The sequence below is a fragment of the Mytilus californianus genome, unplaced genomic scaffold (genome assembly GCF_021869535.1).
Source record: "Mytilus californianus isolate M0D057914Y unplaced genomic scaffold, xbMytCali1.0.p SCAF_3, whole genome shotgun sequence".
In the NCBI taxonomy this organism is placed as follows: domain Eukaryota; kingdom Metazoa; phylum Mollusca; class Bivalvia; order Mytilida; family Mytilidae; genus Mytilus; species Mytilus californianus.
Genome location: NW_026262679.1, coordinates 57910589 through 57933277, shown reverse-complemented (window position 1 = coordinate 57933277; position 22689 = coordinate 57910589). Strand labels below are relative to the sequence as shown.

At 31.0% G+C, this 22689-nt stretch overlaps 2 protein-coding genes across 8 annotated transcripts in view; one reads left to right on the top strand and one right to left on the bottom strand.

Annotated features, from left to right (window-relative positions):
• Positions 1 to 619: 619 nt before the first annotated feature.
• Positions 620 to 21292, bottom strand: LOC127733019 (pre-mRNA-splicing factor SLU7-like). The gene is made up of 15 exons (XM_052242272.1): positions 21196 to 21292; positions 19950 to 20135; positions 19354 to 19504; positions 18745 to 18825; positions 18154 to 18321; positions 17342 to 17413; positions 16551 to 16670; positions 15382 to 15473; positions 13957 to 14024; positions 12796 to 12992; positions 10805 to 10909; positions 7266 to 7373; positions 6458 to 6529; positions 5237 to 5383; positions 620 to 920 (listed from the first exon to the last, which is right to left on the bottom strand). Exons 2-15 carry the CDS (start codon positions 20111 to 20113, stop codon positions 744 to 746), a joined length of 1722 nt encoding a protein of 573 aa, XP_052098232.1. The 5' UTR covers positions 20114 to 20135; positions 21196 to 21292; the 3' UTR covers positions 620 to 743.
• A 211-nt stretch (positions 21293 to 21503) lies between these two features.
• LOC127733027 (pleckstrin homology domain-containing family A member 1-like) overlaps positions 21504 to 22689 on the top strand; it is a 37982-nt gene continuing 36796 nt past the window's right edge. For 6 of the 7 annotated variants that reach the window (XM_052242284.1, XM_052242285.1, XM_052242282.1 and 3 more), the window contains exon 1: positions 21504 to 21561. The gene's annotated coding sequence lies outside the window, so the exon portion shown is untranslated. The remainder of the gene's footprint in view (positions 21562 to 22689) is intronic. The other variant, XM_052242283.1, reaches the window with a different exon arrangement.

Below are 22689 nucleotides of genomic sequence, written 5' to 3'. Positions count from 1 at the left end.
AAAGGGACATGAAACTTGATATCCTGTGTTGAGACAATGCCATATTTTCTGAATGTTTAAGAACCCCAGTAGGTGGCTTGTTGCAAGGCCAAATTTCTGCCTAATCCCAACAATCCCTTCTCTTCCCAGTGGCTGTCCAAATTTTCCAACCTCCATCTTGGTCAACTAACTTGGCAGAACTTTTCTATGATGAGGGCCTCAAGGAAGATTAGTTATATAGCTAAATGTGTAACCCTCTTAAAATAAAGTGTTGTTGTTGTTGTTGTTGAACTTGGTTGATGTATTAATTTGTTCTCAACTTGAACATGCATAAAATATTTTCCACTGGAATATTATGCAAATCAATCAATCATACTCCTGTAACCTCAAAAAATTATAGACTTTCATGAAATTATCTTAATAAAGAGAAAGTGTCATCACCAAATCTACAAAACTTAACCAGTCAATCAGAAAAGGAGGTTGAAGAAACCTATTTTTTTGTAGACAAAATGTTTACAGTGACAAGAAATTTTCTGTTACATATAACTGATATAGCACCAAATTTACATAACTTTATCTCCATTTGACAAGGAAGATATCCCATTGTGCACTTTATTAACAAAAGAGAGTCAATAACTACTAGTGTACTCGTCCTGAATTATCAGGAAAGAAATTGTATTACCGGTACATTGTACAAGTTTTTCCATTATTTTATTTACAGTATTTTACATCAACAATATTATTTAGTATCACATCAACAGTAGTTATGACTTAAAATGAGCCATAGGATCGTCACTTCGTAAGTTTTTCATTCTCCATGCTTCCATTTCCTCTTCTGTAGGAACTACAGCCTCATACATGCTATTATATGGACGTTTCCTCTCATCAATTTGTAATAACTCCTCTGCTTTCTTTCGATGCTCATCCTCTTTCGTCAGTGCCTATAAAATAAAGAAACAATTACTCATATGTCTTAGATGTTATATAATCACTGTGTACTAAGGTTTGGTCAGAAGGATAGTTGTCTCATTGGCAATCATACCACATCTGTTTAGTTGCCTTCATCAGATTCCAATTAAAAGTATGCATTATATTCTATTGAAAAGTTATTAATAATTGATAATGTGGATTCCTTTCTTTTCATGGGTCCCAATTTTTCGTGGATTTAGGAAAAATTATATGTTTGTGAATATTTGATTTCATGGTTTTGTCAAATTCTGCATACAAGCCTGTAGAAAATCCCCAGGTTAGAGTTGTGCAATTTTGTTAATTGTTTCAAGCAAATTAAAGATAATTGTAACTTAAATAAACCTAAATTATTGTCTAATATATATCATATGATTATAACACTGATTTTACAAGTAAAATATTATTAAGACCCGGCTTGCATTTTTATACATATTTTGTTTTTTGTCTGTTCTTATTTATCCCTCATCATTCATCTTTGAAAAATAGTTTACAGAATAATTTTATGTAGTGTAAATCAAAAGTAATTTTATGTATACTATTTAGGTCTATAATTGTGTATTCATTTATGTAATACAATAGATATTAACAGTGGTCAATTACGATTGGCATTAATCACTTTTGAGTGAAATTGATTGCAAATAATGACAGTTGTCTATCATACTGTATTATATCAGAACTCTAACTTGCCTAAGAAAAGAAATAGAAAAATAGCATTTATAAAAAGTGTGGGAATCAACTTTGATATCAATGCACATCTTGTATCAAATTTTATTCAATTACTTACACAAGCATAAGATACTGATAAAATACTTTCATAATTCTTTTCAACTGCTTAAATTTGATATATTACTTTTTCACATTAATTCATAAATAGCAATTAATTTTGATTTACAAAGGACTGTATGCAAGTGTATATCTAAAATAAAGAAGCTATTTGACCATCCTTTATTCAATTTAAGGGTAAGTAACATGTCAAAAGTTGACAGTAGATGATTAAAATGATGTATAAAGTTTTTGCAAGTCATAAAAACACATAATTGATTTCATGATATGTCTCCAACTTTGAATTCTGCACCATCTCGGATTCCAGAGTGATCACATAGATCCAGCATGGCTGGATCAAAAATGAAAATTTGCTTTTTTCATATGTTGAATTTGGTTGAAAAATGAAATTTATTCAAATCAATGTCATTAAAAGTACACAGATACATAAATGTTCAATAAAAATGCCTTTAAATAGTTATTGTTTCAACTATGATACATTGTGATTATGGCCATTAAATTTTAAATTTTAGCTAGAAATGGGGGCCATATTGGGGCCTTATCATACCAACTACTTTAATTCTAACTCTTCCATACCTAGAAAATACATTCAATAGTAATTACCATTCATTAGATCTATAAGTAAAAATCTTGAATTTATTTCACTAACTTTTATCAGGATTTATATACACAAATTTTGTATTTCATAATTAAACTTTTGAAAGAATATTCAGATATAATCTACACTTCTAACAACTTTATTGTCCTTTCAACAGTAAAACTATGAAATAACATTATAGTTGTCAATTAAACAGTAAAACTATGAAATAACATTCTAGTTGTCAATTAAACAGTAAAACTATGAAATAACATTCTAGTTGTCAATTAAACAGTAAAACTATGAAATAACATTCTAGTTGTCAATTAAACAGTAAAATTATGAAATAACATTCTAGTTGTCAATTAAACAGTTAAGTTATGAAATAACATTCTAGTTTTTCAATTAAAAAAGCAGAGAAAACTGACATAAAGTGCTGTTAATATGTGTTTTCGCATTATTTGTCATAATTGTTTAGTTGTCAATTAAATCTTTATAGTATTATCAGTTTAAACATTGATTTCAAGAGGTTTAGAAATGCTCATACAATAAATAAGATGAAGGAGACTTCAATATTTCTAAACGTTCATAGAATCTATATTTTTTTAATATACAAGTATAGAATAAAAGTTTACTGCAATAAACGGAGCCTCGTGTACCTTGGGCACCCCGCTGTGAAACAAAATTCATCTCCCATGCTTTTGAGACTACCTGTCTTTACAGGTAAAATATTTGTATATTAGATACAATTAACGGACGTGTAGCAAAACAATGTAACTGTAAGATTGATAAGATTAATCACATTCACATTTTCAAGAGTGGCCGCATAATAACAAACTATTAACAAATTATTAATGATTAAAAACAAAAATTTAAATATGAATTATAGAGATAACTGCATTTGAAAGATAAAACTATATTCTTTTTTTTTTTATTAATTAAATTTTGTTTTAAAATTATTTTTAAAAGAAAAATAATAATATCCGATACTGTTATAGTATTCTCAGTGATAGGTGATATATGTCGTCTGCTACGGTCGAATACGAAACTACGTTAAAATAACGTAGCTAACTACCGGAGACTCAGATAATCCGATAAATCTCTAGTGACCAATCTCTGTGTTATAGTAGTCTCAGTTTATAGCAATACAATAACCAAAACACGATTAAAAAATTATTCAACACAAAAATCGTTTTTAGAAAGTCACTTCATTTTAAAACAATGAACAAAAAAAATATTTAAAGCAAAACACTAACCAAAATATGATTGAAAAATTATTTAAGACAAAATCAATAAAAAGGGTGCGAACGGACCCGGGGTGCGAACGTGAAAGGGGGCGAACGTGAATGGGCGCGAACGGACCCGGATTCATGGTACATGTACTTTTTTGTCTATGAAACTACACTATGACATCTGATCTGCAAAACCTACAAACAGACACAGAAATATCATCAAATAGTGAAATAATAGATTGATTGCACCTTGTATGGATAGTTCCGACACGTGTTACATGGGGAGCCCGTTTGTTTACAAATAATAATGTCACGTGATCATGCACTGACCGTCACAAATTTTTATCACACAATATTACTGTACTTACACAATTCACAAATGCATAACCCATTTATCTTGCGGACATGCAATGGGAATGTGCACGGTTATCAAAAACTACAAAAATGTTGCATGTACAGTCAATGAAGAAGTTATTTCATCAAATAGATAAGATTTTCACTCATGACACAAATATTGACTGGGTGTCATCGCCATCGGGGATAATTGATAAATGGGATTAAATTGACCGCCAAGAAGGTGTAGAGAACCACCTCTGGAGAACCTTAACATTAATAAGTAATACTCACCAAAATATCTCTATAATTAACGCTATTTTCTGTTGGAAAATTTCAGAAAGATGCTGATAAACTTATTTGGTGACACAGATTATATTCTTGTTAGGGTGGGAAATATATTCTTACTCTTAATGCTTGACGTAACAAAATTTGTATAGAATTATATTTAACTAAAGCTCAGCGTAAATATGCAGAAGCATGACAATACATTTATAATAAAATGTGTAAATATTTCTGTAAAAGAACATAATTTTACTTTACCAGTATACTTCACTTAGAATTACATTTGAGCGCAAGAAAATCTCTATGTGAATTGGCTCGGGGTCGAAGTTCAACATTTCAACGGAAATTTTTGCGTGTGCTTGCGTTGCTTTAGATCGAGGCCACAGCTTTTCAACCAATCGGGGAATGTTTACTTGGGGCATACATCTATTTTTACTGCAGGTTTCGACATGTTTAAATCGGGATTATAGAAAAATGGAATGTTGTTGGTAGATACAGAACAGAAAATGATGAACACTTTTAGCAAAAGATAAATTGGATCGGGGGTCTGTGAATTCACATTATTTGTACAACTCTCCTTACTCTTGGGAAGCGTGTGCTCTACATCGAGGCTTGCGTTGCTTTACATCGAGGCTTTCGTTGCTTTACATCGACGCCATAGTAGTTCAACCAATCGGGGAATGTTTATTTGGGGCATACATCTATTTTTACTGCAGGTTTTGGCATATTTTAATCGAAATTAGAGAAAAATGGAATGATGTTAGGAGATATAAAACAGAAAATGATAAATATTTTTAGCAAAAGATGAATTGGATCGGGGTTCTGTGTATTCACATTATTTGTACAACTCTCCTTACTGATGGCAAAAAATGGAATTTCCGTGACCTAAATGGTTCGCGAAAATTAATATTTTTATATATATATAGTAACTATAATACTTTGTGTATTTGGCTGCAAAGGCAAATAGCTATAAAATCAAAATTGATCATGTAAAACTTTATAAAATCAATATGCACAAGCTGTTGATCTGATGCAAGAAAGTATGTAAACAGTATACTGGTTTTTGTGATAAACTTACCTTTTTCAATTTCTTTGCGTTTATCTTTCCTTCATCTTCAGATTCTTCACTACTACTTTCTGATGAACTCTTCTTTTTATGTTTCTTGTGTTTATTCTTCTTCTTTTTCTTTTTTCTTTTCTTTCCGTTCATTTTCTCTTGATGTTGCTGTAAGCATAATGAATTCAAATTACAGTCATTTCTTAATACTTCCCATCAACATTACTATTATACACAAAGAAACTATCCTAGTAATAGCTCGATCTATGTTACTTATCCCTAAAGCTGGAATCTGACTCTAAAATAAGTTATTAATGAGTTCTTTAATTTTTAGTTCACTGCAAAGAAGAAAATTACTTTTAGGAAGTGATGTTCTGATTATCGAAAATCAGTCAATTATTAAAAGTTTTTTATTTTAATAAATTAGCAATTTCATGATTGATAAAATAAAATTGTATGTATAAAATGTTTTTTTTATGAAAACCTTTTGATATTTCCCTGTAAATATAAGAAATGTCCTGAAACCCCCATAAAATGACCATTTTGTAAATACACAAATGTTTTTGGTGTACAGAACTCTGCATTTATGCATCTGTATGTTTGGGTAATTTTATTAAAGTAATATATATGACATGCAAAAGTTTTACCAGTTCCTAAATAACTAAAAGCATACTATGCAATCGATTACAATTTCCAGCCAATTCCCAACACTACTTTTAGGAAAGAGGTAGGATTTAAGTGTCTGTGTCTCAAACCACAATAGATTGAGAAAAAAAGCGAGAGAAAGGTTTAGTACTAAAATTAAACACAGCTCATGTTATCATGTACCCAAGTCAGGAACCACGCCTATGATTGTCTTAGTTGGTATCTCTGTTTTTTTTTGTCTTATAGAGAATTTCACGATGATGATAGATCTTTGGTAGTATCTGTTATAATCACAACTTTTTGTCTCATCTCTAGGAACTTTACAGCTTGACTTGTTGAAGACCAAATGATGAGTTCTAAATGTATATAATATTTATTTATTGTGTAATTGGGTTTTTACTCATTGGTGCATAGCCCACACTACTGGAAATCAAAGTTTTTTGTCCTGTAAAGTATAAAATGATACATGTATATCCACTTCTGTAAATAAGCATATTGTTGATTACTGTCAATCTTTGTCTGATTACGTCTTTATACTTCAAAAGATGTACTGTAAAAATGTATCAAAATGTATAAAGCTGACATACATAAACTTACCTCTAATAATGATTTTTGTGGCTCTTCTTCTACGGGTGATTCATCTCCATTCTCAATGGCCAATATCTCATTCTGATGTAGAAATTTATTTATAATTATAACAGTGTAAAAAAACAAAACAAAACATAACACCTCTTATCTGTAAATATTATGCAATTATCAATTTCAAATATAGCATGGGTTCATTCATTTATCAATGATATCAACTTTTTTGGTTGTAGAAAAACTTTCTATTTCAAGGGTTCTTAATTTCTTAGGTTATTCATTCGCTCTAAAAAAAAATTACTTAAAAATTTGAATTGTGTCTAGTATCTAAATTCATTCACAAAATCCATGACGATTTGTATCTAATAGATTGGCTTTTATTCAACATGCATGCAACAACCTTGAATACTGATAATTTGGAAATGTTTTTTATTACCGGTATTCCAAAAATTGTGCCGGACAGGTTTGACAAAATTAAAATTCCCATTTTACATTTTGATGGCATTATTTGTATGCAGCATTTCCTAAATTTATAATAAATAATCATGCATTCTGTCCATTGTCTAACAATGTCAAAAAATAACTGCATGCAAAAATTTCTGAATTTACAGTAAACAAAAACCTTCTTCATCTGGTCAGTCAAAGATTCTTAACAGCAAAATTACTAATAAGCTGAATTCAAATAAACAGTCAGTATTCAGACATTTTCAGTTCCAACTGAGCAGACATCACTTTAAAAGTGATCTTATGACCAAAATTATTTATATCTCATACAGACAAGTCTGGTACAATGTACTATATATCAGATCAGGTTAATGCTCACCTGTGCTGCCTCTTTCCCTGCTTCTCCTGTGCAGTATGATTCTTTGATGGTTGAGTAACAACATTTGAATCCCCATTTTCCATTTGACCAAAAAGATCCCCATACACTCTGTAAATAAACAATTAAAATGTCAATTTACTGATATTTTGACTGAACATATGATATATTTTCTTTACTGACAACTTTCATTTTTTATCCAAATGTTAAATAAGAATGCATATACTGAAATGTCGCCAGCCATAGTTCTCTAAATCTCTTCCCCTTGGTGGTCCTTGAACAAAATCTGCTGGTCCTCACTATTATTTCCATTGTAAAATACCAATAAAATGCTCCACAGGGCGCAGCTTGATACGACCGCAGAGGTCGAACCCTGAACAGTTGGGGGAAGTATGGACACAACATTCAAGCTTGATACAGCTTTGGATTTGGATTGTGATTAAATATTTGACACAGCATAGGTTTCTAACACAGATTGAATGTGGTCTAAGAACTTAAAAATTTTAAATTGGACATTCACCTATTATGGTCCAATATCCAAAATCTAAATACATGGTTAGATTCAGCATATCAAAGAACCCCAAGAATTCAATTTTTGATGAAATCAAACAAAGTTTAATTTTGGACCCTTTTGACCTCAATGTGGACAAAGTTGATAACGGGGCCCAAAAATCAAAAATCTAAATACATGGTTAGATTCAGCATATCAAAGAACCCCATATATTCAATTTTTGTTGAAATCAAACAAAGTTTAATTTTGGACCCCGATTTGGACCAACTTGAAAACTGGGCCCATAATCAAAAATCTAAATACATGTTTAGATTCAGCATATCAAAGAACCCTAAGAATTCAATTTTTGTTAAAATCAAACTAAGTTTAATTTTGGACCCTTTGGACCTTAATGTAGACCAATTTGAAAACGGAACCAAAAATTAAGAATCTAAATACACGGTTAGATTCGGCATATCAAAGAACCCCAATAATTCAATTTTTGATGAAATCAAACAAAGTTTAATTTTGGACCCTTTTGACCTCAATGTGGACAAAGTTGATAACGGGGCCCAAAAATCAAAAATCTAAATACATGGTTAGATTCAGCATATCAAAGAACCCCATATATTCAATTTTTGTTGAAATCAAACAAAGTTTAATTTTGGACCCCGATTTGGACCAACTTGAAAACTGGGCCCATAATCAAAAATCTAAATACATGTTTAGATTCAGCATATCAAAGAACCCTAAGAATTCAATTTTTGTTAAAATCAAACTAAGTTTAATTTTGGACCCTTTGGACCTTAATGTAGACCAATTTGAAAACGGAACCAAAATTTAAGAATCTAAATACACAGTTAGATTCGGCATATCAAAGAACCCCAATAATTCAATTTTTGATGAAATCAAACAAAGTTTAATTTTGGACCCTTTGGACCTCAATGTGGACCAATTTAAAAACGGGGCCCAAAATCCAAAAACTAAATACACGGTTAGATTCAGCATATTAAAGAACCCCATGAAATCAAGAATAAAACCCCATTGAAATTGGTCAAGAAATAAGCAATTTATAGGAAGTATCTTCTTTTGCACAATCCTGTGCTATTAAATATTTCTTGCTATTGCGCAATACTGTACAATTGACAATTTCTTGCTATTGCGCAATATTGTGCTATTGGATATTTCTTGCTATTGCGCAATACTGTGCAATTGAAGATTTCTTGCTATTGCGCAATACTGTGCAATTGAAGATTTCTTGCTATTGTGCAATACTGTGCAATTGAAAATTTCTTGCTATTGCACAATACTTATTATATAATAATTTACACATCCTGTTTGGTGTGTATCTCCTACCATATCATTATTATTTGATTTTAAATATAAATCAGAAATAACCAACTTAAAATGGAAAATTTTAAAAGAAACAAAAAAGGAAAAAAAGAAAAAAAAGGAAAAAAAAATAAATCCCCCCCCAAAATTTTTTGAACCCCCATTATGATTCATCACCCCCAAACTCAATCCCAGCCTTCCCTTTGTGGTATGGTACCTTGCAGTACAATTTCAGAGAGATCCATACACTTGAACACAAGTTATTGTCTGGAAACTAGAAAAAAATGTGTTTTTTGGTCCCTTTTTGGCCCCAAATTCCTAAACGTTTAGGGCAATTACCCCCAAACTCAAACCCAGCTTTCCCTTTGTGATATGGAACCTTGTAGTACAATTTCAGAAAGATCCATACACTTACACACAAGTTATTGTCATGAAACTAGAAAAATGCTTGTTTTTTGCCCCTTTTTTGGCCCCTAATTCCTAAAATTTGGAGGCAATTACCCCCAAAATCAATCCCAGCATTCCTTTAGTGATATGGAACCTTGTGGTACAATGTCAGAGAGATCCATACACTAACACACAAGTTATGTCTGGAAGTTACAAAAATGCTTATTTTTGGCCCCTTTTTGGCCCCTAATTCCTTTACTGTTATTACCATAACCCCCAAAATCAATCCCAACCTTCCTTTTGTGGTATTGAACCTTGTGGTAAAATTTCATAAAGATCCATTCACTTAAACTAAAGTTAGAGTGCGAAAACCAATGTGTCTTCGGACGACGACGACGACGACGACGCCGGACGACGACGACGCCAACGTCATACCAATATACGACCACAAAAATTTTTTTGCGGTCGTATAAAAATGTGTCAGTCCCTTCCAACTTTTGGTGGTCAAAACCTTCTGATGACCACTTTTGAAGAACTTTGGCCTGCTTTATTGATTATGAAATTTATATTGAAAGTCTTCAAGATCATGGTTTACTACAGGTACCAAAAAAACTTAACATTATAAACAATTACTTAATGTATTTCAGAAACTGACCATCTCCTTTTCTCTACACTTCAAATGAACCCTATCAGACTGACATGTAATAGTTGACCTATTACTTATAGTTTCTGAGAAACTAACCTTAACATTGACCAATGAACCATGAAAATCGAGTGAAGGTTAGACAAACCCATAAGATTGACAAGGGTTGACCATGAAATTGAGGTGAAAGTCGAATTAACCCTGTCAGGTGGACATGTAACACTTACAATCATTTTATATGCCAAATACAGTTCAGTTTTGTTTCAGAAGAAGCATAAATATTTTTTTGGTTTAATTTCCATTAAACAATAGTATAGTTCAATATATTATTCAAGAGTAAGTTAGCAGAACCTACCGATGAATTTATCGTTTACTTGTTCACACTCTTAAAATGCATGAAATATTTGTCACTGTACATTAGGCAAACAACAATCAATCAATCAACATGTTATGTGGGTCTGGATGGAGTTTACAGAATAGAGAACTATGAGCAAAAAGTGCAGAATAATGGGCAAAAAATATAAAGAATAAAGAATAATGGGGTGCTAAAATATAAAGAATAGAGAATAACAGGCAAAATCTATAAAGATTAGAAAAAAATTACCTAAAATATTTAAAAAAACAGAAACGAAGAACCCCCTCCCACCAATCCTGACCCTCTGTTGTTCAAGAAACAGAACAAATACTTACTGAATGATTATTTATATACACATCTTCTTCGTATTTAGATCTAATAACAGGTTTCTCATTTCCTTTAATAATAGTTCCATGTCTAGAATATTCCACATAATCTTCCTGTAAAAACATAACATGTCAAGTTTTCATCACATTTCATACATAAATCCAATACATCAATGGAAATATTAAAATATAATAATAGATGCTACATGTATTAGTTTTACTATCAGGTTTAAAAGTGTTGCTTTATAATTACATTTTCATTGATATTTCAAAATATCTAATAAAAAAAAATAGCTGGTACCAACAATTTTGATGTAATTAATGTAAAGCTTAAGCCATTTTTTGAGTTGTGTCTTTGTTATGGTGATACATGCGTGTCCCACAATCTCTGAAAAATTGTTTTTCCAAAATATTTTTTCTCGCCATCATTAATTTTCATCAAGTTGTACATATTAATCCACTTTGATATCATACTAGTTATAATTGTTTTCAAACCTGTTTTTTTCTACATTACAAACTTGCAAATTTTGATATTTTTTTAATGAACAAATGATATAAGCCCCAAAAACGGAAGACATCACCATAAAAAAGTAAATTGTTGTTTAAAAATTTTTAAGCTTTGTGCAACATTTTAACTTTATAATATAATAAAAATTAGCATTTCTTTCAGATGTACTAATTCTTGTGGATTTTCCTTGGAATACATGTAGGTATACCATAAATATAAATGTTAAAAAAATATGAATTTCCTAAAGCGTGTATTAATTCTATTTCCAATACATAGAACTAAATTCTAATATGATATTCTTTTTTTCACAAAGCCATGTTCTAATTCCAATAAAACATGGGCTGCACGTGAGTGACATCACAATTGAAATAGCAATGACAGCTGTGTTTTGGACAATGCAGGTAATCAAAATGGACATTTGTTTTGGTGTTGCTCGCTAGGAAATTAAAAAAAATCATTCTAAAAGTAAGTTTACATGTATCTTTTCATTTGTTTATTGTGAAGCGGTTTGATTTTCTGTAATGTTTTGGCTTCATCAAATCAAAATGGATGCCTTTTGAACGTGAATTATAGGTCCGCTTCGAAGTACAAAAGTTCAAAATTTTCTTATTAGAATCGAAATAATTCTATCATGCCATGCTCTATGCTAGTTTTAACATTGGTAGGCATTATATTTGTCAACGTTTTACACCTCACTAACGCTTGGTATAAAGATATTGACAAATATAATGCCTACCTCTTGTTAAAATGAGCATAGAGCATGGCATGAAAGAATTATTTCTTAAACATCCAAGAAAATACAATATTTCATCAATCTACAAAAAAAATTGTACCAACAAAAATGCCTGAATCCATAGCATTCTGTTTTGAATTTAAACATTAATCATTGTTTCAAGAACTTTAATTTGTTCCAATATTAGTTTACTTATATACATGTATACTGTAAATTCAGAAATATAATGCAATGTGTTTTTTGTTAATGCTAATATCAGGAAAAGCATTTCAATTATTCTTTGTGCATTTAAACCAGTTCTATCTAGTTGGATAAATTTTTGATAAACCATATTATTTCCCACAAAATAGATTGGAAATCTCATGCAGGGAATTTTTCATTAAATCACATTTGTATTGCAGAAAGGTTTATTTTGAAATTTATTAACCCAGCATTATCACAGTAGTCTAATATTCAATATAGATAAAGATATATATAGATTAGACCGTTGGTTTTTCCGTTTGAATGGTTTTACACTAGTAATTTTTTGGGGCCCTTTATAGCTTGATGTTCCGTGTGAGTAAATGCTCCGTGTTGAAGGCCGTACCTTGACCTATAATGGTTTACCTTTATAAATTGTAACTTAGATGGAGAGTTGTCTCATTGGCACTCATACCACATCTTCCTATATCTAAAGACACTTAATTCTGAATTTACATATACGGGGTGTATGTGTAATTTGTCAGTTAGGTTAATTGTAATTTTCTAACAATAACTTACTGTTTGTGCCATCAGTAAGTGTTTAGGAGGGGCTTGTAAATGTTCCTCTCCACCATACTTAGCTAAAACACCCTCCTTTAAACTAGTTTTAAAATCATCTTTCCTCTTTTCTACTTCTTTATTCAGCATTGCTAACCTTGTAGGGTCTGCCTGCAGATGAACATCTGTTCCTGACTCATAGGCATTCCAGGCAAATACTGTCAACAGAGATAACATGTTAAAATAATGACTTTAATACTATGTAGATGTGCAAATCAACAGGAAATTATAAATCAATTTTTTCCTAAGAGTTATGCCCCTTCGAACTTAGAATTTTGGCCTAAATATACTTCTGCAACGGGTTGTCATTGCAACTCCTCTGAAACCACACAACAGATTTTCATGAAACTTTATAGATAATAAGGATATACTATCTAGATGTGTATATTGACAGAAAATATGATTCACTGTTTTTCTAGGAGTTATGCCCCTTTGGTCATAATATACTACTGCAACAATCTGGGCAACTCCCCTGAAACCACACAACAGAATTTCATAAAACTTTTTAGTTAATCAGGACATAATATGTAGATATGCATATCCACATGAAATTTTTATCATGGGGGCATCGGGTATGTGAGCGTGCTCACAAAAGTTCTTTTATTATGTGATACTTCTAAAGTCCTCCTCCGAAATCAAATGGTATCTGATTTCAATTTTTCAGATAAACTCATCATTTTTTTTAAATCTCAAGGCGTCCATTATGAAATAATGGCATGATCCAGGCAATAAACAAAGTAAAAAGAGATAAAGGACTATACCATTATATCTATAGCATCTGCAAATTCACTGCTGAGGGTATACTGTAATCCAAATTATATTTGTGGATAATTTTTCTCGTATTTAGTCCCTTTTAGCTGATTTCACAGCTATTTTCTATTAAAATGCAATTTTCTAACTTTGCTGAAGTTATTATATAAAAGAAGATCAAAGTTTAAAATATTCACCACAATATATTTTTATGTTTCTTTTTCTACAAGCAAAAGTTGTGCAAACAAAATCACTTGTGAAAATCATTGGTTTACAATTTAGATTTTAAATGCTTGGGATTATTCCAAACATATATGTTGTACATCATCTAAATATCCAGCAAAAAATTATGTAATTAAAATGTTAATTTACCTTGATTTGATGCAAATTCAGCAGCATCACCAGAAAATCTTACAAAATTATCTCCTGTAAACTTCACCCTAAAAATAAAAATAAAACACATATGTTCACCATTTATTGCTTTTAAACTACTAAATAATTTCTTTCATTTTTGAAAACTGATTCAGGTGGTGTAAAGAAAAACTAGCAATTTTTCAATATTTGGCATCAATTCAAAAACAGTTATACTACGTATACCCATAAGTTCCAATGTAAGTCAAATTTTTGTAAAACATCAAGAAATAAACAGCAGTATATATTGAGCACAAAACATACTGGATAGAATCCATGTTTAATGACAAATCCTACATGTGGTAATCTCATTCTCTTGTTAACAAGTGTTATTACTACTATAATGAGAGGAATGTTCTCTAATCACACAATTTCTTCAGCATTCCTACATTCTTATCCATACTTTATTGTCAACACTAGCATTATGTTGGCATAAGATACATTTGAGTAGTTTCATTAAAAATATCAGAAATAAAATCATTTATTCAAAACATTTTGCTGTCAAATATGATACATGTATAAAATGGTTAGTATTAAATTTCTTAAAATATCCTTAATTGTGTTAGACCTAACATTTTTAGTTTAACCTTGGGGTCCAGACCCCCAAAGTACCTCTGCAGGTTATTGTGTGTAAGTCTTATTTTACTGTTAACTTAAACTTATTTTAAAGAACAGTGTGCAAGCTGAAATATCTTGCCTTCGTTACTGATCTTGATTGATTTCATGTTGAAAGCCTTTGAGATAAAGGCTTTACCATAAGTATCACATAAACTTAACATTGACCAATGAACCATAAAAATGTGGTTAAGGTTAGATGATTCCTGTCAGAAAGATATGTACACCTTACAATGATTCCAAACCCCAAATATAGTTGACCTACTGTGTATAGTATCTTTGAAACGGACCTTATCACATAACTTTAGCTTTGATCACTGATCCATGAAATGAGGTGGAGGTCAGGTGAACCCTATCTGACGTGCATGTAAACTTTGTAAGGATCCCATACACCAAATATTATAATCCAATTAGTCATAATGAATGTGAAAGTTACATGAAAGCAGTCCCTGAACTATCATTATGAGGTCAAAGAGAATGGACAGACTGAGAAATTCGTAGCATAAGGCATCTATTTACTAGGTATGAAGCATTCAGGTTTTCTACCTTCTGAAATATAAATATTTATAAAAATAGCTTACACCTCTATTGGATTAGCATACATATTTCTCCTATCCTGAGACTTTCAATGCAGACAAGACAAAAAATATGCACCCAAAGGGAGCTGAAATGGAAAAAATGTTGATTTGGGTCTGTACACTAAGGCCCCGCAAAATCTTCAAAAAATTGATGAGACTTCCTGTCATTTAATGTAGAATATATTAAACTTACTCAGCTTGGTCTTTGCCTTGGAATGGATTTTCCCTCATAGATCTGGTTTTTGGATCATAGAATGCAGAGTTCACGTCCAAATTGTACAAATACTACAAAATACATATTAATCTATGTATTTTAAAACATAATTTATGTGTAGGTAGATAAAAATAAGAACAAAATGAAATGCAACAATCGTGTAATTCTTTGAAAGAAATATATCACATGTCTGAATTATATCAAATATTAATTTTTGAAAAAAAAATAATCAAAAATATGAGCAAGAAATATTTTTTTAAACATATCTGTGCATGTAATTGACGTGTCTTTTTAACAACAACTTTATACTGTGGATTCATTATTATTCCTGGGCTACCAATTTTCGTGGATATATGTGAACCACGAATTAAAATGTTTAATGAAGTACCCATTTTTCATAAGCCTCTTTTTAAGATTTTGGCAAAACCACGAAATTAAATATCAATGAAAATGCAATATTCCACCAATCCACGAAAATTGGTACCCATGAACATAATTGAATCCACAGTATATAGTTTTGATTATTCTGATTACAAATAAAATATTTGCCTACAATCAAACAAAATATTGACTCAACTTTATGAACTTTCAGGTACTTGATTTTATTTTAAGTACATGTATAAGATTCAACACTAAGGGATCCTTTTCGTGAGAAAAGAATCAACAATTTAATTGCAAGTCTGAAAAAACGTTGAAATGCTGGGGAGAAGTTATTGATCTTGATATGAAATGTGGACAAGATGTAAAAATAAAATTTACTGACCCTGATCAATTTTCATTTTCAATTTTCTCTACCATAATTTTTATATTTTCACTTAAAAAATTATTTACTGGGTAGTATTTTCTTCTAATTAGGTATTGGATGGAAAATATGACTGCTTCCTGATCCTTGAATAGCAGAATAGATCATTTGTCTTTGAAAGTGGTATAAAACTATTATTCCTAAATCTACAGTTCCCTGACAATTATCATTGCTGTATCTCCTCTGATACTTAAGACTGGAACGATTGCCTTAACCATGTTAACTGTCAATTCTCTATTTGATATATACATTTCTGAAAATTTCTGTAGCCTTGTATTCATTGATACATAAATTTCTGACAACCAAATTTGTTTATTTTCCATTGTGCAAATTTTCTGACAATTACCTTAGCTGTGTCTTCTCTAATACGTAAATTTCTGACTGTAATTCTCTGTTTAGTCTCAAATTTCTGACCAGGCATATCAATATTATCTGCATACTTGTCTTCATCATCACTGTCAGTTTTCTGTAATCAAAACAAAGCAGTTTAAAGCTTCAAACATTTCTTAATTTTTTGTTTAAGAGAAATAAAAATCCTTCTGAAAGTAAAAGATGCAAGTGGATCAAACTTAGGTCATGTTAACCTAATTATTGTCTACGAACAAGTGATAGGCAAAATTAATGGTGGTAAGCATATATGTGATAAAGAGTTACTCAAGTGCTTAACCAACTGAGACTACTTTTTTTGAAAATGGAATTATAAAGACCAAACAATTCATAGAAAAAAAGAAAGTTTAATAAACTGTTGATACAGTGATGTCTTGTCTGTATGTAATTTCAATAGGATAATGCATATGTTGAAATTTTAACACATTCAAGTTAAACAAATCTTTCAAAGTCAATAGACCATGACAGAGAGTGGGGGTGGGACCAATTAGTCTCTTTGGAAATGAAATGTGCAAAAGCTTTAATATGCAACTGCATACCAAATATCACTGACTTTCTGTTTTTAGGTTCCTTAACACTAACCTAATCACAAAATTAACTATATTTGACATTGCTGTAGCCATCATTTGAAATAGCAATCCTATATCGGGCAGGTGAGAAAAAAACTGACAGATAATTCTTAACAATTAAGAATATGCAATAAAAGGAACTACAATATCTATAAATGTATACAAATCATTACCAACTTACCTTTTCTGTTTTGTCTGAATCACCTTCCATTAATGACAAGTCTAAACTCTGTTCTTTTAAAGTTCTTTTTGCCTGTAATATGTATAAATTATAAGGTATTAGTTATCAATATTAATAATGTATTAAAGGTAATCTACCATTATAAGAACAAAAATAATCTTTCATTTATTTAAGATATACATTGTATCATATAAAAGGTGTTGGGGAATTTTTAAAGAAAGGATATGGGTGGAACTATATGATATAATCAACATAGAAAATACCAGAAAAGAACAAACATAATAAAAGAACAGAATGTAGCCCATTATTCTCTATTCTTAATATTCGAGCACCACATTATTCTCTATTTTTGCCATATTTTTCTATTCTTTGTATTTTTGGCCATTATTTTCAATTTTGTAAATCCTATCTAGAATTTCTAGACCCTCATGAAAATTTATCTCAAGAACAAACACACCATAAAGTATTCTCATCCAAATTTCTTTAAAATTTCTCTTCAATTACAGATATCCAAATGTTGGCAATCATTTGTTTTCTTCTCCAATTTACTGTATAGATTTTATATATTATCTTAATTATTGGTCTCTTTAGAAGATTACAAATAATAAAAAAAAAAATTCAATATGCATATAATTTTCACGCCATATATACCAAAAGTCAAACCGAAAAAAAAACTCCCTTTTAAACACCATTCACATGACTGCTTTGTACTTCATGAAATAAAAATAAATAAAATGTCATTTTGTTCAGATGATGTATCTGAAAATGATTGTACTGGTCAGAAAAGCTATGTTAGTTAGCTGTTAACACACCTCTTCAATACGAGCAAACTCTTCATGAATCTTTTTTTGGTGTTCTTCTGGATCTAAGCCATTCCATCGATCTCGCTTACTTTCATAGCTAAAATCTATGTTGGGTTGTAGATGTTCATCAGGTGCAATATCGTCCCCTGTAAACTTAGCTCCTATCTTTCTTGGTCTCTGTAAGGATTAAAAGGACATATGATCCAAATGTCTTAGATCAAATATAGAAAATATTGCTATGGAATCGTATGGATCAAATTTAGAAAATATTGCTGTTTTCAATAATGCAAAAAATGCAAAAGACACAATTGAAACAGTAAAAACTTTTAAACAAGACATTTCAGATAAGTTGCTCATATACAATTTCAAAGATACATAAAAGCAATCATTTGGCCAAATTCTGGTGGATGTATAAAAATCAAATATTATTATAAAATTTGTTCCAACACAGTAATAAATACAGGAAAATATTTCACATTTTTTAAATTTTGTAGCAATACCAAGGAGCTTGCATAATATACTGAGGAATGTGATGAAGCTGAATATTTTAAAGTTTTTTTCAGAATATATTTTGCTATAAAATATGTGAATAATACTTACTTCAAAACAATCTTTCTTTTGATGTGTCATAGAACCACAGTTTTGACATGCTCCTTTTCTGAATTTTGTAGCAACTGACCCCTATAATATTATTCAATAATTAAACTCAACCTTTGTTTATAAAATGACATCATCTTTTTAACATTATGTACTAGTAAACAATATTCTTGCAAGACCTTTTAAAGCTCTATATCCAGTTTCTTTTTAGCAAAAATCTTTTAAGACAATCATTTCTTTGCTCATCTTTGAAAAACATGATACACAGAGACCATCAAATTCTGTGACTAAATTTAAGTTCAACAAAATTATTGAAACTATGGAATTAATTTCCTATTCTAACCTTTTCATATAACTGAAGAAGTTTGAAGTACTTAAGATCCTGATAAACTGCATACAATGTATATACTTTTTGTTTATGTTTAGTGTTTGTACTGATTAATCCACATTCTAATAGATTTGTATGTTATATGTTGCTATTTATAGGCACTTACACCTGATAAAATCATATATATACACGTTGTTATTCAAAAAGCATTTATTCTTTGATTACTCCACGAATTTAAATACATTTTTGTATTTGTGTATCAGATCAACTTTTTCTGAAAATACCTGTTTAACACCCCTTTTGTACCATGCTCCCACTTCAGATATAGGTTTCATTGTCTCTGGTTGAACTCTCTGATGCTTGAGTGTTGCTGCATCTACACCATAATACCAAGGAGCTTGCATAATATACTGAGGAATGTGAGGATTTATTTCTCTAAAAGACAATTAAGATTTCATTTATTATGTTATAAAATATATAGACAATAACTGTACATTGTAGGAAAATAAACCTTTATCGCTTCATGTTATCTGCACACCTGTATTTGTATAGTAGAAAGGTTGGTTGCAGGATAAATGAAAAAAATGGATATGTAGTGAGGTGTACATGTTTGTCACTGATTTTGAAGTTGTTTAACTCTCCATTTTCAAAATATATTGGACAAAATCTTCAAGCAAAACTAAAAACCTATACATTTATTACAGCATCATGTTACAATGTAGCAACTGAAAGATGTTCTTGTAATAAAGAAATCATTTTCTAAAAGGTGGCTTCATTTTGTCACTACTGGAAACAACCTAAATCTATATATAATCTCCACTCAAAGCATTTAGATTTTTTCAATGTATGAATCCTTTATTTACGTATAAATTAAACTTACTTTCCTTCCTCATCCACCATAGCTGGAGCTGTTCCTGCCTTTCTTGCTTCCTCAAGCTCTTTCTGTTTTCTCCATTCCTCTCTGGACACTTTCTTTGGCAAGTCATCTTCTGTTTTGGCCAACTTTGCCACGGCAGAGGGTGGCAAATTCAATTGGAATGACATACTGCTAAGATGTTTTGTTGATCTACAAGAGAGCCAAAAGTCTAAATCATTTATATATTTAACACAATGATTGTAAAGTAAGCTACATGTATTTGATTGTTTAACTGATATTTTTAGCACTGTTAAGCAGACTTCATGTATAAATTTTATTGTTATATTTTTAAAACTGTAAAGTAGACTACATGTACTGGATTGTTAGATGTTAAACAGTGTAAAATAGACTACATGTAATCTTAAATAATTGGCTGTCAAACATGTCAAATGGTGGTTTAAAAGGTTAAAACAAATAACAACATTTTTCAAGTGAAATTTAAAACAAGCATTAATACTTAACTAAAATCTCATTTAAAGTTATCATTAACCCTTTGACTGTGCTAGGGACATTTATGTCCCTTGACGACAGACTGCCCTACTATGCTTCTTTTACTAGAATACTTACATGTATTTGACAAGTTTTGTGAAATTCTTACATTATTATTTAAGGTGAATACCACTTACAACACAAGGATCATTCACAAAATGTCGCGAGTAATGGTTAAGCTAATTGTATGGTAGACATTATATTTCTGTACTGATGATAAATTACATCAACAACAAATCTCCAGTAAAAACGAGATTCTGAATAGTGAACATGGTGATTGATTTTGGGTCATCACTAATTTTAGGGGACAGAGGGATATGCTTATCTTCTTCAGTGGATATTTACATCCTTATAGGATAACCATACAATCACATGATGTATGTAGAACGGTTCCACCACCAAAAACACTGTATCCCCACTATTTACACTGCATGCAAAGTAGTTTTCATGTTATGATTGTATTGTATACGAAAAATAAGTCAGACATTTAACAGTTTTTTTGGACTGTTATTAATTTCACTTATTTTATTGCTTACTTGATATAGATTTGAAAAAGGGTACTTATAATCAGTGATTCAAAATCGATCTCTTTTGAACTGTATCATTTGTTATATTTTAATTTTCTTCAATGGTCGACTTGTAAGCAGGCACGTCCATCTGAAATGTATGAAAAAGGGCAATTTAACTGATATGGGTTTTATATTAAATATACATTCTTTACCTTTTTCAAATGGGGAAAAGTTGTTTACATCTTAATAGCAAAGACCTTCGTAGTACGTTTCCGTCGCTTATGCCCATACAAATGCCGCTTAGTTCCAATGAAAAATGCGGTGTAGCATAAGAAATGATATTGTCTAAATAAAATAAAGCATATATATCATAATTATGATACTTTCATTTATAAAGTTATACTTAAAGTATTTGTTAATTCTTAATTTAACTCAGAGAAATAAGAAAATAGACATAGTGAAGCGATTAATCTCGAACCAACCTTTTTGTATTTGGAGATTGTCCCCATATTTTATTTTACTTCCGTATCCTGAAACGGCAAGGAAAAGGTAAACAGTCTTTTTCTGTGACAAAGACAGTAAGTTTCGTTAAAAAACATGCACATTACCGTTTTGTATTCATTTGACATACTTCTGCAAGTAGCCCCGTTCTCAGTAGCGTTTCTAAGCCCACATCTCCAGTGAAATTGTACTGTTTTAGTTATCATTATCATGCATATAATAAATAGACCTTATAAGGAATTTCTTGGAAAATAGGCTTGTGTTAGATAATGTCATGTAAATGCTTCATTTGTAAAACTTGCTCTCTTTGGTGTACCACAGAACCACAATATAACATACACTGTATATATGTCATCTTCAAAACAATATCATCACAGCAAATGCATGACAACTTGCCCAATACACCTTATCGCTATTCCCGCTTGACCCGAGAATCTGTCCCGCTCGAACTTTTGACGTCATACAACAATCACTTTTCCATTGTGGCGTCAGACATTTTCTATTATGACGTCAAAATTTTACGGGAACTTGTGTGATGTCCAGTAATGGCGGACAAATAGCGATAAGGTGTATTGACGCCCCACTAAGGCCCACTTAGGAAAAGGGTTTATTACAATTGGCTGAAGTTCGGCCTTCAAACTTGCCCCACTCAGGAAAAAGAGTTAAATCCCCCTGAATTTGGACCTACCAAAGCGTCAACTTATGAAATGTAGTTTGATCCCCATGATTTTAGGCCTACATGTAACAACTCACCCCACTCTGATCCCGATGATTTCCGGCCTACCAACTCACCCCCACCCATGACAGTGAGTTAAATCCCGCTGAATTTAGACCTACCAAATCGCCCCACTTATGAAATGTAGTTGACAGGCCAAAATTATAAGGGATTATACATTTTTTTTGTTAATGGGGCGAGTTGGCAGGTCTAAATTCAGCAGGAATTAAATCCTTTTCAATTATTGTCCATTTAAATAAAAACTGTAAAATGACTTCTTATAGGAGCTATTGCCCTTAAATCATGAATTTTACCATTTTTTTTTCATTTTTGCCTATTATATCTAGGGTTGGGCATACACATGATGCAGCCCAGTTTTTATGTAGATTTTGTGTGATATTAAAGTAAGATAAATATGGGGTTCCAAATTCAAATCTTACCTCAAGGTCCATACCCAAAAGTCATGTAAACAGTACTAGCCTTCCCACAT

Excerpts from the sequence above, each read along its gene's own strand:
- LOC127733019 (XM_052242272.1), bottom strand. The coding sequence starts at position 20,113 with ATGTCATTCCAATTGAATTTGCCACCCTCTGCCGTGGCAAAGTTGGCC. Across the intron at positions 12,993-13,956 it reads TGAATTTGCATCAAATCAAG|TATTTGCCTGGAATGCCTAT; the intron begins GTAAATTAACAT and ends CTCTGTTGACAG. Across the intron at positions 7,374-10,804 it reads TGTATATAAATAATCATTCA|AGTGTATGGGGATCTTTTTG; the intron begins GTAAGTATTTGT and ends GTTTATTTACAG.